This window comes from Stenella coeruleoalba (genome assembly GCF_951394435.1).
Source record: "Stenella coeruleoalba genome assembly, chromosome: 16".
Classification (NCBI taxonomy): domain Eukaryota; kingdom Metazoa; phylum Chordata; class Mammalia; order Artiodactyla; family Delphinidae; genus Stenella; species Stenella coeruleoalba.
The window spans coordinates 47,600,444-47,613,980 of record NC_137162.1 but is presented as its reverse complement, the minus strand read 5'-3'; the positions used below and the strand labels follow the sequence as shown (position 1 = coordinate 47,613,980).

Below are 13,537 nucleotides of genomic sequence, written 5' to 3'. Positions count from 1 at the left end.
CTTTCTCAATCCTGCCTGCATGTTTCTGGGTCCTGAGGGCACTACATCCCGAAGTCTTTTAAGACCATGTTTTATCTCATTTCTGAAAACAAATCAGAAAAGAGGGTTGAGGAGCAAGGAGGGTTGATTGCTATGAAACAGCTCCAGCTGTCCTGGTGCCATTCTGCCCTGTGCAGACCTGCCTGGACCAGAGAGGACACTAGCCACCCTGTCGTGACCCTTCTGCCTGTGTCTTTGACACTGACAGAACTAACCCTAACCCTTCTCTGTGCCCCATTCAGTGAGTGTGGGGGATGCTGCTTTGCTGGTCCCATGGATAGGGCCTGGCTTTCAATGTGCTCATCCTGTCTCAGGCTTGCAGACCTCGGCGGACTCAGCAAGGGCCCTGCCTTGACCGTCCGTGGTGAGGCGGGAGCACCCATGGCTGTGCACCTGTGAATCCAGCACCGCCAGTGTGACTGGCGGTACTGCTGGCACCTAAGGGGTCCCTGGTGAGGGCGCGTCACCTTCCAACAGGCAAGGCTGAGTTTGGAAAGGTCGCTCTGCTGATACCCCTGCCCTGTCCCCTCCTCCCCTGCCACAGACTCCTGAGGTGGACTTGGTCCCTCCAAGCCACTTCCCCCTCTGGATCGGCACTAAAGGAAGCAGTCAGGATGCTCCGTTAGAGTCTAGAGCTCCTGGGCTTCATGTGCTCCTGAAGAAAGAGACCATAAGCTGGAAAAGAGGCCTGAGGCCCGTCCATGTGGGAGGAAGAGCAGGGACCCCAGGCTGCCATGGGGATGGGCTGTCGGCCTCTGTTAAAGCAGATGCAGGGGATGGGACTGGGACACACCAGGGCTGGGGCTTAGGTTCAGGCTAGTGCAGTGTGATGGGCTGAGCTGTCACAGCAAGTCTAAGGAGAATGTGGTCCCTGAAGGCTGATTTCTCACTGTGGGCAGAAGAGATGCTCATGTGTGGTGAGATATGAGAGCCCCAGACCTACTCAACCCAGTTCAGGAGGAAAGGAGACCTGGGACCAATGGCCAGGGCAGGCCAAAGCCGGCCTTGCCTAGTCTAGCATAAATACAGGTCTTGGTGCTTTTTGGAAGATTTCAGTTTTGTCGTTTGCACCTTGCAATATCCTGAAACTCTCAGCCCTCCCCAGCCTCCTGCCCAGGACTCAAGTCACCAGGCAACGTTCTCACCTGAGTGGCTCTCCCTAGTGCTGCCCTCCCAGCTCTTCTCATACAGGGACACCAGGCTCCCAGCACCCTCGCTAATCCCTCCTGCTCTTAAAATACCCCTCTCATACCATAAGAGCCCCTTCCACCTCTTCCCAGTTCTCACCCACCCCCGCCATCACCCCTGGGGCTTCCTAGCCCTGTGCCGTCTGGCTTCTCCAGCACCCAGAGCAAGCCCTGCGTGGACCGCGCCATCCTCAGCCTGCTCCCCCTAGTGGCAGGGCTCAGAAAGCACCATCCCTCGTCCCAGTCCTGGCCCCACACGCTCTGCAGACCCACCAGAGTCACACCTCGTATCAGATCCCATCGGCCACTGCTGGACTTACCCTATACACCAGGACCCACCCCAGCCCTCTGCCACACCCTCCTAAACTCCTAGGGAGTTTTGGGAATGCCCAATCCCGGGCTGAGCCTTGCTCTCAGCGAGATTCTGTGGGCTCCTCCCGAGCTGGAAGCATCAGGGCCATGGTTGATTTTGAGCTGTCCTCGTAGGTACGTAACCCGCCCCCCCCACCATCCCAACACACACACATAGAGGATTTCATATCTCTTCCTCTCCCCTGAGCCCCACTCCCTCTCCTGAACCCTCTGTCATGGAAGACTTCCTCTCCCACACTCTCCAGAGAGGACCAGGGATGCCCTCCATGAGCCTCACCAAACCTCTCTCGGTCTTGGTCTTGAGCCCACTGCCTTGGAGGGGGCAGTGGTCCTCCTCTCCCCCACGGGCAGCTCTTCCCCCAGAGGCCCCCGCCTCTCTCTGCCACCTGCCAGTTTCCTTCCCCATGGACTTCCTTTCTCCCACTTCAAACCCACTCTGGTCTCTCTCTTCTAAACTTGAACATGCACAAAACCACGCCTTCCCCTAGCTCACTGAACAGGAAGCACAGCCCCTGCTTCTCCAGGGAGCCAGGCATGCGGAGTGCTGTGTCCACGCACCGGCACCAGCACTCCCTCCCCCGCAGCCTTGCTGCAGCTGCTCACCTGCTGCTCTGGCTTCTCTCCAAGTTCCCGAACACGGCTCTGTGCCACAAATCCTGGACCCACTCAATTCTAAATGTCCTCAACCTCTCTTTGGTATTTCACCCACTGAACCGGGTTCCAGTCATTTGCATCATGAGCGTCGGAACCTCCCGGCTACTCGGGAGCTCCGTAGCTTCCCACCTCCAGGGCTTTGGGCACCTCGCTGGGCCCTCCCAGCGGCCCGCCTAGGATGCTGGCGTGTGATGCTTCCCTCCTGCACCCCAGCCCACACTCATGGGCTCCCTTGTCTCAGACCCACCAAGGGACCAAGCTCCCCTCCACTGAAGCTCCAGCACTTCAGCACTGCCCACCCCCGCCTCCTGGTTCTGACTGTGCCTCCCCTCTTCCCCCACTGGCCCAGAGCAGAGAGTGACACACAGAGCAGGTGCCCAACACAGGCCAGTGTTCACAAAGGGCCCACACATCTGCTCCACCAGATCCCAGGCGTCCTTGCAGTGAGCCAGTTCTCAGGGAAGGGAAGAGCGCTGAGAGGACACAGGACAGGTGGAGGGCAGGGCTTAGAGGGGGCGGAGATGGTCTAGCAGCACGGGGTCTGCCAGGGCCAGCGCAGCCAGGGGTCAGTGGGAGCCATGGAGCCGGGGCTGGGGGTCAGAGTGGACGCTGAGGGGAGCCCAGGATGGCCCAGCCTGCTCCCAGTGGGAACTGTCAGCTCCCTGTGTCTCTCTGTTGCCCTGCCCACCAGGCCTGGGACTTACCTGTTTGAGGTGAGCTTCAGGACAATGCTGCCGTATGATGAGTAGGTGATGAGGGAAATGCGCAGTTTAGGGCTGGGGAGGAAGGATGAGCTCGTAAGCAGCCATGCACACTGGTCAGAATGAGCATCAGTGAGCAGCCAGGGAGGGGTGCATGTCAATTTCCCTCCTGCACCCCAGCTCTTTTGCTTTGTTGCGCATTTCTCAAATCCTGGAAGTTTCACTCCTTTTGTGAAGGATTCGGAGGCCTATAAGATGTGTGATCTTGCTGGAAGTGAGTGCTGAGACGGCTTCATGTTCCATCCCTACACTCCCAACATCCCCAAAGTCCCTCTCTCTCTCTCACACACACAGAGGCATACGCACACGCTCCCTGCACGCACAAGAAGGCAGACACTTATAAACTCCTGCATGAGGGCCTCTCCACTGGCCTCTCTTCTGATGTCAAATGCTCTGGACCTTCCCACACTTCCCTCCTCTCCTCTCTTCCCTGCCCGCCTCTTATCTCAGGGAAATTGTTCTACCTCTCAGCAGCCATTCACATACATCCTTCCCTCTTTCCCCCACTGTCTTCTGGTCTCTGGACTCTCATCTTTTGTGAAATTGCTGCAGTAGTTTCCCCAATTCTCCTGGTTCATTCATGTTCCACCTCATTTAATCCATAATTATCAGACTTTTCTCCTGGAGCACAACCTTGATCATGTCAGACCCCTGCCCTAGAATCATCTATAGCTCCCTATTGCTCAGAGCAGGAAATCATAAGCCCCAGGGCCTGGCATTATGAGCCCCATGGACTTGACCCACTCACTGCACAAGAAGTCTCCTTGATGGTTCCTGTTACCCTGTCCTTCCTCATCCTTCAAGATTTAGTTCAAAATTCCACAGTCTCTAGGAAGCTATGCTTGCGTTTCTTTTTTTTTTCCCTAAGAATACTTGCTTTTTCCTTAAAGTTGCAAGTAACTCCTTTGTTCTTTTCTTTTGGTCCTTGGCACCCTTTAGCCCAGTATTTAGCTATGCGTTACCGATTTGCCCGTTTCCTCATCTATGAGGTCCTCAAGGACAGACTGTGCCCCCCACGTTGTAACCTGATTCCCAGGCAGGAGCCAAGAAGGATGTCGACACCTGATAAAACCAGTGATTGGTAATTCTTTCTGCTTCAGAACACTGCCCTGGGCTCTCTGCTCCTGATCCAAGGGACTCCCATGCCCACCGATTGTAAAGAGCTGTGTACTCTGCCTGTCAGAGGAAAACACCAGCCTTACTTTGTAAACCTCTTCAACAGTTTTTCTACTAAATCGCAAATGTCATCCCAGGATCTGCTTACGCTGTCCGACCTGAAAACAAAGAAGACTTGATTAAGAGGGATGAGGCACCTCCTCCTGGCGGGCAGAGCTGCTGCCTCCCGTTTCCAGCAGACCCTTTAGCATCTCTTCCCCACCGCATGTAGCTGAAGGCTGCCACACTCCCGCAGCAGGCTCAGTGGGTCACCTTGGTGGTAACTTTCACCAGTGTGAGTGGTGGGGAGGGTGACCAACCTGACTTGTGTGCTTGGGGATGAGGGACTTTGGGTGGCAAACCAGGACGGCTGATACACAAGGAATAAGGGAGGAGACAGCGGTTGGAGAAGCCTAAGCAATTCTGATATGTTGGATCTCCTGGTACCCCAGCTTTGACACCACAACAAGAGCCCTGGCCTCAGGCAGGAGAGGGATGTGCTACTCAGACTACTTTACTTCACTACTTTCTTAGCAGCCTGCAAAGCTGAGCCGCTCTGGACACTGAAGGCCTTTTCTGGGAACACTCATGGGGAAGAACAGAACCAGGCCTGGGACACTGCCGTCTTGGTGTCATCATACCCCACCAGCAGGGAAAGGTGTGGGACCTTCCTATCCCTACTTTCAGTTTCTCACTGCCATTGGCTCTGACTTTAGTACCTGAATGGAGAATGAGGAGGCTGAAGGGGGTTGGAGCCTCATGCCCCCTCTGTCTAGGTGGGAAGAACTTCCATGTGCCCTACTGGCCAGGGCTCAAAGGTCCTTGCAATCCCACGCCTCTGCAGGTGTGCACTAGTGCAGGTTACGGAGGGCAAATGTGGGTCTCACTGGTTAAGTGTTTTTTTCAAGGTTCTGCAGATGGTAGGGATGAAACTGAGGCTGGTGCCCTGTTCTGGGCTCTTCCCCAGTGAATGATGGCTCATGTCTTTGATATGGATTGTAAGTCTGAGGAACCCACCAGGAGCTGCTTCCTTTCACCTCCAGTGATCACCATGCCCATAAACATCCTGAATGTCATATTTATATGTGTAATTCCCATATACCCAAAAGCATCCTTCTCCTCTCTACCATTCCTTCTGCCTCCTCTTGGCTGTATCTAGAACTGTCAAGAGATGGCGAGCACACTAAGAATATATAATTCTAACAATACTATGGTTATCATTCATGGAGTACGTATATACCAGACATGTTACATGCATGATTTCCAATTCCGAAACAGTTCTGTGATATCATTATTCCCATTTTACAGATGAGAAAGCTGAGGCTCTCACAGGTCAAGGAATTTGCCAAAATTTCCATGGACCTGAACCCAGAACTAGCTGCAAACCCCATGATTTACCCCCTGAACTTGGCAGATGTGGGAGACACTGCTGTGTGTGACAACTGTGGGTGGCAAAGCATAAGACTCTGTCAACCCAACAACAATACGGACTTTTCCTTAGGAGCTCCTATACTTAAGTGCGTGGCAACTCCTTTCCTAACTATTCATACCACATTCCACTTTCCTTCTCATTACTCCTCTCGTCTGTGTCCTCCCCCACTGAAGAGGATCTTCCAAAGGAGATATATAGGAAACAAAAGTCTTCAACCCACCCACCTCCTCTGGAAAAGGTTTCAGTGTGTGATTATTGTGAATGAAGGTCTCGATTCTAGAACGCAGAACACGAGTGCTCCTGGCAGTGGAAAATACTACAGGGACCCTCAGGTCCCCAGGAAGGAGGCAGTTTGGAACAGAGCAACTACATGGGCTTCTGACACAGAGCTTCAATCATGATTTAGTGCCCACTCTTAAATGACAATGGAGAGACGAGGGTCACCAGCAACTTGAGGATATCTCTGATATTAAAGCTTGAGGCCAAAACATCCTAGTGAGATAACTATGCTGGGACATCGGAAGTGGCTATGGCAGTGTCATGCAGGGGAGCTGAGCTATCAGAAAGCTACATTTTCCTCTCCCCCTAATAAGAACTCAATAGAGAATGTATAAACCTCAAAAAGCAGGAAATAGCAGTCGATACAAGCACAGCATTGGAAACATGGTCATATCATCAGAAGAAAAATCTGGAAGATTTCTAAGTGGCTGCCTCTGGGAAGTGAGATCAAAAGTGGGGAGGAAAGGGTCAGGGGCCTCAAGATTTCTGTTGTGAACAATAATAGTGTTTGATTTAAAATTTATGTTCATTCAGTTTCTCCTAAATGTGAAAATAAAATTGCAAACAAAAACTTGTAGCATGAATGATGTCACCAAAATGGCACATCTGAAAACCTAAGCCCTCGTTCCCCCATGGAGACATTGAACAAACAACCAGAAGCTGTCAGCACTAACTCTGTAGGAGCCCCAGAAAACAAAAAAGGATTACAACAATAAAGCAAATGTGCAATTAAGAAATAGCTATTTTCAAAATGACAGGGGTTTTGTTGCATATTTCATCACACTTCTCCCACACCTTCTCTGGCATGGTGGCAGTTTTGGTCTTGATCGCTGGCCCAGTCCCAGGTTGTCCTTGATCTAGAGGGAGCAGTGTCGACCTTACTTACAAATTATTGTGTAAAACTCTCCTTACCTGGCTGGAGTCAATTAGGACGTTTAAAATCAGCTGTGGGCATAGGTGAATTTAAAAACAGACACATACGCTCAGGCCAGGAGAAAGTTCAGGAAAGTCTTGAGAAGACCTTAAGTTTCGCCTTAGGCTGATCCCTAGGCTCAGTGGTCGTCTAGCTAAGCGCTAAAGGAATGTCCCAGCAAAGAAACATTCTGCAAAGAATGGAAGAGGTGGCCTCTCCCTGCCACCCCAGGTCTTTTTACAATTTTGTAACGGTTTTATGTTCTTTTCAGACCCTGGCATTTGGGAAATCTCTGTCAATACATTCAGTGAATAAGAGTTAGTGGAACAGAAACTCCAGTGATCCCACACAACAAGGAATATTCTTTGCAAAAGTAGTTTGGAAAAGTTTCAGAATAAACAGACTACTACACAAGTCTATATCAACAGATAAAAGCAAATACAACCCAGTAAGCTGTGGTGAATTCTGCTTTCTAGAGATACTACATTATGGTAATAAAAATCCTAATTTTCAACAAAAAAACGTGAAACATACAAAGAAACAGGATCATTGTTCAATCAAAGGAACTAAATAAAATTACAGAAACCATTCCTGAAGAAGCCAAGGCATCAGACTTACTAGACAAACACTTAAAAGCATCTTAAATATGCTCAGAAGTAGGAAAATAAAGACAAAGAAATAGAGGAAACCAGGATAATGATATATGAGCAAAATAAATATCACCAAGAACATAAATTATTAAAAAACCAAGCAGAAATTTTGGAGCAGAAAGTGTAATAATAAATTGAAAAATTCATTAGGGTGGTTCAATAACAAATTTTACTAGGCAGAGCAAGGAATCAGCAAAGTGGAGGATAGGACAATTGCTACTGTTTAGTGTTGGGAGCATAAAGAAAAAAGAATGAATAAAAGTGGTCGGAGTCTAAGGGACCTGTAGGACACGCTTAAGCAGACCAACAAACATATTGTATGAATTCCTGAAGCAAATAAGAAAAAGAAGCAGAAACATTATTTGAAAAAATAACATCCAAAAATGTCCAAAATTAGATGAAAGACATGATTGTACAATTCCAAGAATCTCAACTAACTCCAAATGCAATAAAATAAAAAGATCCACATCAAGGCACACTATAATCAAACTGTTGAAAACAAAGACTAAGATTCCAGAGTTCAAATTCTGGATCCGTGTATTCTATATGGAGGCTTTGGTGGGTCATCCCCAGGCCTTGAGCTACCTCCTTGCCTCATCTATAAAACAGGGATAATAATACTTATTCACATAATGATGAAGACATGGTGATGAAACTGTTTAATCCCCTACCCCCTATTCCCAATCTAGGGACACACCTGGCTTTCCCCCCATCCACACTCTCTGGATTCCTGTGGCCTCTAATTTCAAAATAGCTCCAGAATCTGTCCACTTATCATTGCCACCCATACCTACTGGTCCACACCACCATCATATCCTCCCTGGATCCCTGCATCAGGCCCCTCCCTGGTCTCCCGGAAGGCTCTATTCTTGCACCCTTCAACTGTGACCCTTTTAAACATAATCCAATCACACACCTCCTCTGCTCAAAAATCACCAGAGCCTCCCCGACACTGCCCCAGTCTGTCAGCATAGCCTTTCCTGAGCACCTCTTCAGCACTTCTGATCCTCCCTCAGCACTTCTCATCCTCCTGTCCTGATTTCCCCCCAGTCCTGATTTACCCCCATCTAATACCCTAGTTCCTCTTTGATTTATTTCTTGTCTCCTACAGTGAAAGCTCCAAGAGAACAAGGACTTTTTCAAGTTTTGTTTGCTGCCTTATCCCCACTGCCCCAAACAGTGACTGGCATACAGAAGTTTTCCAGTAATTATTTCAGTGAGTGGATGAACAAGGGAATGAGAGAATGGATAAGACTGCTCACCAATGGATGAAAGATCCAGAGAACCTTGGGAGTGCCACCAGCAGAGGTGTCTGACCCACATCCCACCTCCCCACAAAGGGCACATGCGGAGAGAGCGAGCCAAGCAGTAAGGGCTGGATCAGGGGCCCCTGCAGTGCTGGGGAGTTCCCAGGGTGTGTGACTCTGCCTTCCCTGGAAGTTTATTTTATGCTCCTCCTCCACGACTGCATCTGACACATGCTGGGCAAACCATATAAGCTCCCCTTCATCCCCATCACAACCTGGTGAGGTGGGTGTGAAGGCTCCATTGTACAGATGGGGACACTGAGGCAGACAGCGGTGAGGCGACTTGCCCTAGGCCGCATGACTGATGAGTGGAGTCTGCCTGACTGCAAAGCTGGGGCTGCCTCCTCAGTGGTCATTATTCCCCCCTCCCCAAGAGTAGCAGGGGACATCAGGAGGGAATTTGTCCTCAACCTCCAAATATTCTCATCAAGATGGTTTCGAAGACAGCAAGGCTTTCTATAACCAGACTGAATGAGCACAGTTCCCAGAGAGACAATGTTATTTCTCTGGAACTGAGGAATTTGCTGTGGCTTCAGACAAGCCTAGCCTGGCCCACTATGGCCGTGCTGTAGGCCTACTCTTCTCTGATGGCCTGGGGCTGGGAAATGGGTGTGTAGGTCCCGTCCCTGGACACACTCAGCTCCTCCTCCCACTTGCAGAATCCAGGAGGATTCAGTCCTGTCACCCCCACCAGCTTCTGTCATACCTCATCCAACCTCTAGGAGTCTGTTCCCCTTTCCAGGTGGTTGCATATGCATATATCTTCCCACTTTACTTCCCAGGATTGTTTTGAGGATAACAGATGTGCAGTGATGGACTTTGGAAACCATAAAATAGGTCAATGATATTAGAGTCATGCCACTGTTACTACTAAATAAGTAAACTTTATCCTCAGCCCCACAGAGGAGTTGAAAATGGAACCAAGGCAATCTCTCCAGCCTGAGGATTCACCCCTCCCTTTCCTTCTTTGAGGGCCAGAAGGTAGTTAATGCACAGCACAGGTTTCCCAGGGCCACACTCAGACAGACCAAACTGTTCTGAAAGTGCACACAAATTGTAACGTGGGTCTCCAAGTTGTCAAAAAAAGCAGCAAAGCAAAGGACTTTCTAAGCAGTGACACTGTGAGAATGCCTAACAGATGACATACCAATCTCTCTGGGGCCCAGTAAAAACAGAGGTTATTTGGGTAAAAAAAAAAAAAAATAGAAAGAAAGAAAGAAAAGAAACCCAAATGCACTGTGAGCTTCTCACAACTGCTGAGAAGGCAGCTCCTAGCAATTGCCTGCCCCTCCAGCTGTTTAAGGGGCATGCAGGTCACAGATCCAGGCCAAGTTGATGGAGAGACTGAGAACCATTGAGAAACCTTATGGTGACCTTTTTCCTTTCCAGAAGTAAGAGCCCCAGGAAATAAATGCCTGGGGCTTTCTTTCTGTCCAGGAACAAGGAGGCCACAGAGGTCTGTTCCTTGGGTCTGACCAAGACTGTCCTTGCCTCCCCTCTCTCAGAGCCTGGGATCCCCCTGGACCACTTCTTGCCATCAGTAACCTTGGTGACAGTGGTGCCTTGAGAAGCATGGGGGCCAGATGGGGAAGCCACTCACGCATCCAAGACGAAGTAGAGATCGAAGACACCATTGCAGTCATGCAACTTTTTTGCTTTGCTCTTGTGATGATTGGTGCCCCTGTGGAAGCTTCTCCAGTCTGGGCTGAGGTAGCGGTGAATGGTTCTCCAGCCAAGGTCAAGGTGGTGTAAATTTCTCCAGTTCGGGATGCTATGCTGGAAGCTCCTTCCACTCAGCAGTGGAGGGGGCAGCAACAGCAACAGGAAGAGCCCAGGGCTGGGCATCCAGGGCCCGCCACTCTCCATTTACCTGGCTGTACCAACAGTCCCGTTGGACCCTGGCTACTCCAGGCCACCTCAGGCCGCAGCCTCCACCCCTCCAGCCCTCTAACGATGGGGCACTGTGAGCCTCCTCTTGTACCTGCCCTGAGGGCGGAAAAGGCAAAGATGGCTGGCCTTGGGGGATGGCCCACTACCTGCTCCGCCTGCCCCCAGCCCCAAGGAGGCAGAATTCCCTGTGATGTCCCTTATGATGGACAGGAAGGTTGGCATGGTGACTTTGTGACCTGCAGCTCTGCTCAGTGTCCTGCCTGTTGACAATCCCAGGGGGGAGTCAGGGGCTCTTTGGAGGGGCAGTAAGATGAGGCCTCCGTTTGTTCCTCATCCCAGACCCTCTCAGGTGGCCATTAAAATCCTGGAGAAATCCTGCCTTTTTGTCAGCTGAAAGAGGGCAGCTGAGGTGGCTTAGATGAGGACATCGCTGTGGGGGAGGAGGTCCAGGAACTCGGAGTGTAGAGTGTTGCAGTCATTCGTGTGACCCAGTGGATGGAAGGATCTAGAAGGGGAAGAAGGTCCTGCAAGGATGTCAAAGTCCCTTGTGAATGAAGGGCATGCCAGTTATCTACTGCTGCTTAACAAACCACCACAAACTGAGTGACATAGAACAAGAACTTTTATATTATGCCCACAAATTCTGTGACTAGAAATCAGAAAGGGCTGAGCGGGGATGGCCTCTCTCTTCTCCATGGATCAACATTGGGCATTAACAACTTTAAGTCAAAAGTGTTTCAAAAACTCGGGCTGTGAATGTAAAAATTTTTAGAAATACTTTAACCAATTTATTTTGTTTTCTTTTGTATGCACAAAAGAAGAGTGATATATGCTAAAGGTCATTTGTAATAAGTCTAAAATAGATCTTTCAATATGTATAATGAAAATACAAAAATTACAAATGGTAAAATGCACTGTGTTGGTGATTTTTGTAGTTCTTGTTGTTTGAGTGATATTTTAAATAATGGAATATCTTAAATAAATGATATTTGGAATTGATGGAATCTGGTGTACTTCTCCCTTAGAGGCTATTAGGTTTTCCTTGCTTCACATCCTTCATGACACTTGCTATTGTCATATTTTTATATATTTTTCTACTGATTCAACGTCTGTTTTGGTCTTAATTTGCATTCCCCTCATTACTGATGGGATTGGTCTTCTATTCAACAGATTTCAGGTCATTCATTTTCCCTCCTTTGTGAAATGCCTGTTTCTGCCTGTATCCATTCTCCAATTCAGTTGTTTTTCTTTCATATTGATTCCTTAGCATTCCTTGTATATTTAGGATATTAATCTTTTATCAATTGTTGCAAAGATCTTCTTCAGTGTGTGGCTCTTTTTTCACTCTATTTAATGCCTTTTAATAAAACAGAAGTTCTTAATTTTTTTATTGAAGTATAGTTGACACAGTGTTGTGTCAGTTTCAGGTGTACAGCAAAGTGATTCAGGAATACATATATTTACATATATGTATTCCTGAATACATATATATATATGTATTCCTGAAATACATATATATGTGTATGTTCTTGTATTCTATGTATATATATGTATTATTTTACAAGTTCTTAATTTTAATGACAAATGTTGAATTTGTCACTTTTAAGTGAAACTGTTAAGATTTGCACTGTTTGTATCTTATTTAAGAAATCCTTCCCTGTTAAGCTGAAACAGATTTTATCTTAAAAGTTTTAAAGATTTAAAACTTAAAAGTTTTAAAGTTTTAAAAGATTTAAAGATTTTATCTTAAAAGTTTTAAAGAGTTCACACTGATGTCTTGAATCCATCTGGAATTAATTTATAAGTCTGATTCTTGCCAGGGATCTGATTTCATGTTTCCCATATTTAGAGTAAATTGTCCCAGCATCATTTGTTGTCTATTCCATGTTTTCCTTCATGATTTCTATGTCACCTCTGATGTGTTTCAAATTCCATATAGTTGTGGGCCTGGGTCTGTGCTCTCTGTTGCATTGTCTTTATCCGTCTATTGGTTTATACTGAAAGTGTCGAAACCGCACTGTCTAAATTATTGTGTATTGTGAACGATTGTATTACTGCTCCTCGCTGTCCCTTCCTCTTGCAGAGGAGGACTGCTTCCCTGCCACATTCATGGCAGGCTTGCCCTTGATTCCACCAAGGAAACGTTAATAGAAGTTACACGTGCCACTTCTGGACAGAATCTTCAAGAATCCAGGTGTGACTCAGGTGAATCCAACACCCTGGTAGCTGAGTAACTGTGATGTGCTGCTCCCTCTTGGGAACCTGGGATGGACATGTACATGTGGGACACTGAGATATACGAGTGGGAAATAAAGTTTGTGCTTTCAGCTGATTAGATTTGGTGGGTTTTGTTACAGAAGATAACCCACTAGAACCTGATACACACGGCGTTCAGTTACCTAACCTAACATACGCAGAGTGCTACAGCAAGCCTTGATAGTACAGGGTAAATCACCCCACCTAACTCTTCTTAGGGTAATTGTTGGCCATTTGCTCGTTCATGCAAATTTTAGAATCAACTCTTCAAGTCTCCACTCCACCAAAACCCTCTTGATGTTTGTTTATGATATCAACATATATACAGATACATTTGGAGGGATGTGAATCTGCAATCAGGACTCCTCGTATCAGTGAACATGGCATTGTCTTCATTTATTTAGGTCTTTTTCAAAGCTTTTCATTTATATTTCCCTATGAAGATCTTCACTTCTTTTGTAAGTGCCTTCTCTAAATACCTTATATTTTTGCTGCTAGTGTAAATGGCAGTTTGAAATAGAGTTTTAAACTGTTTATTGGTATTGTGAAGAAATGTATTTATTGGTTGATATATTCACTCAACTTGCTAAGCTCTCTCATTCTAAAAATTTAACTGTAAAATCCATTGGGTCAGTATAAAAA

General features: G+C 47.7%; 1 protein-coding gene across 1 annotated transcript in view; it reads right to left on the bottom strand.

The window, feature by feature from the left end:
* Window positions 1-13,537, bottom strand: part of LOC307175475 (anthrax toxin receptor-like) — a gene marked incomplete at its 3' end in the record, with an annotated part of 36,105 nt that overhangs the window by 19,600 nt on the left and 2,968 nt on the right. The window contains exons 2-4 of the mRNA XM_079900584.1: window positions 10,350-11,144; window positions 2,957-3,028; window positions 1-82 (exon numbers count right to left, since the gene is read on the bottom strand). Coding sequence (XP_079756710.1) covers window positions 1-82; window positions 2,957-3,028; window positions 10,350-10,615 — 420 coding nt within the window. The 5' untranslated portion in view covers window positions 10,616-11,144. The remainder of the gene's footprint in view (window positions 83-2,956; window positions 3,029-10,349; window positions 11,145-13,537) is intronic.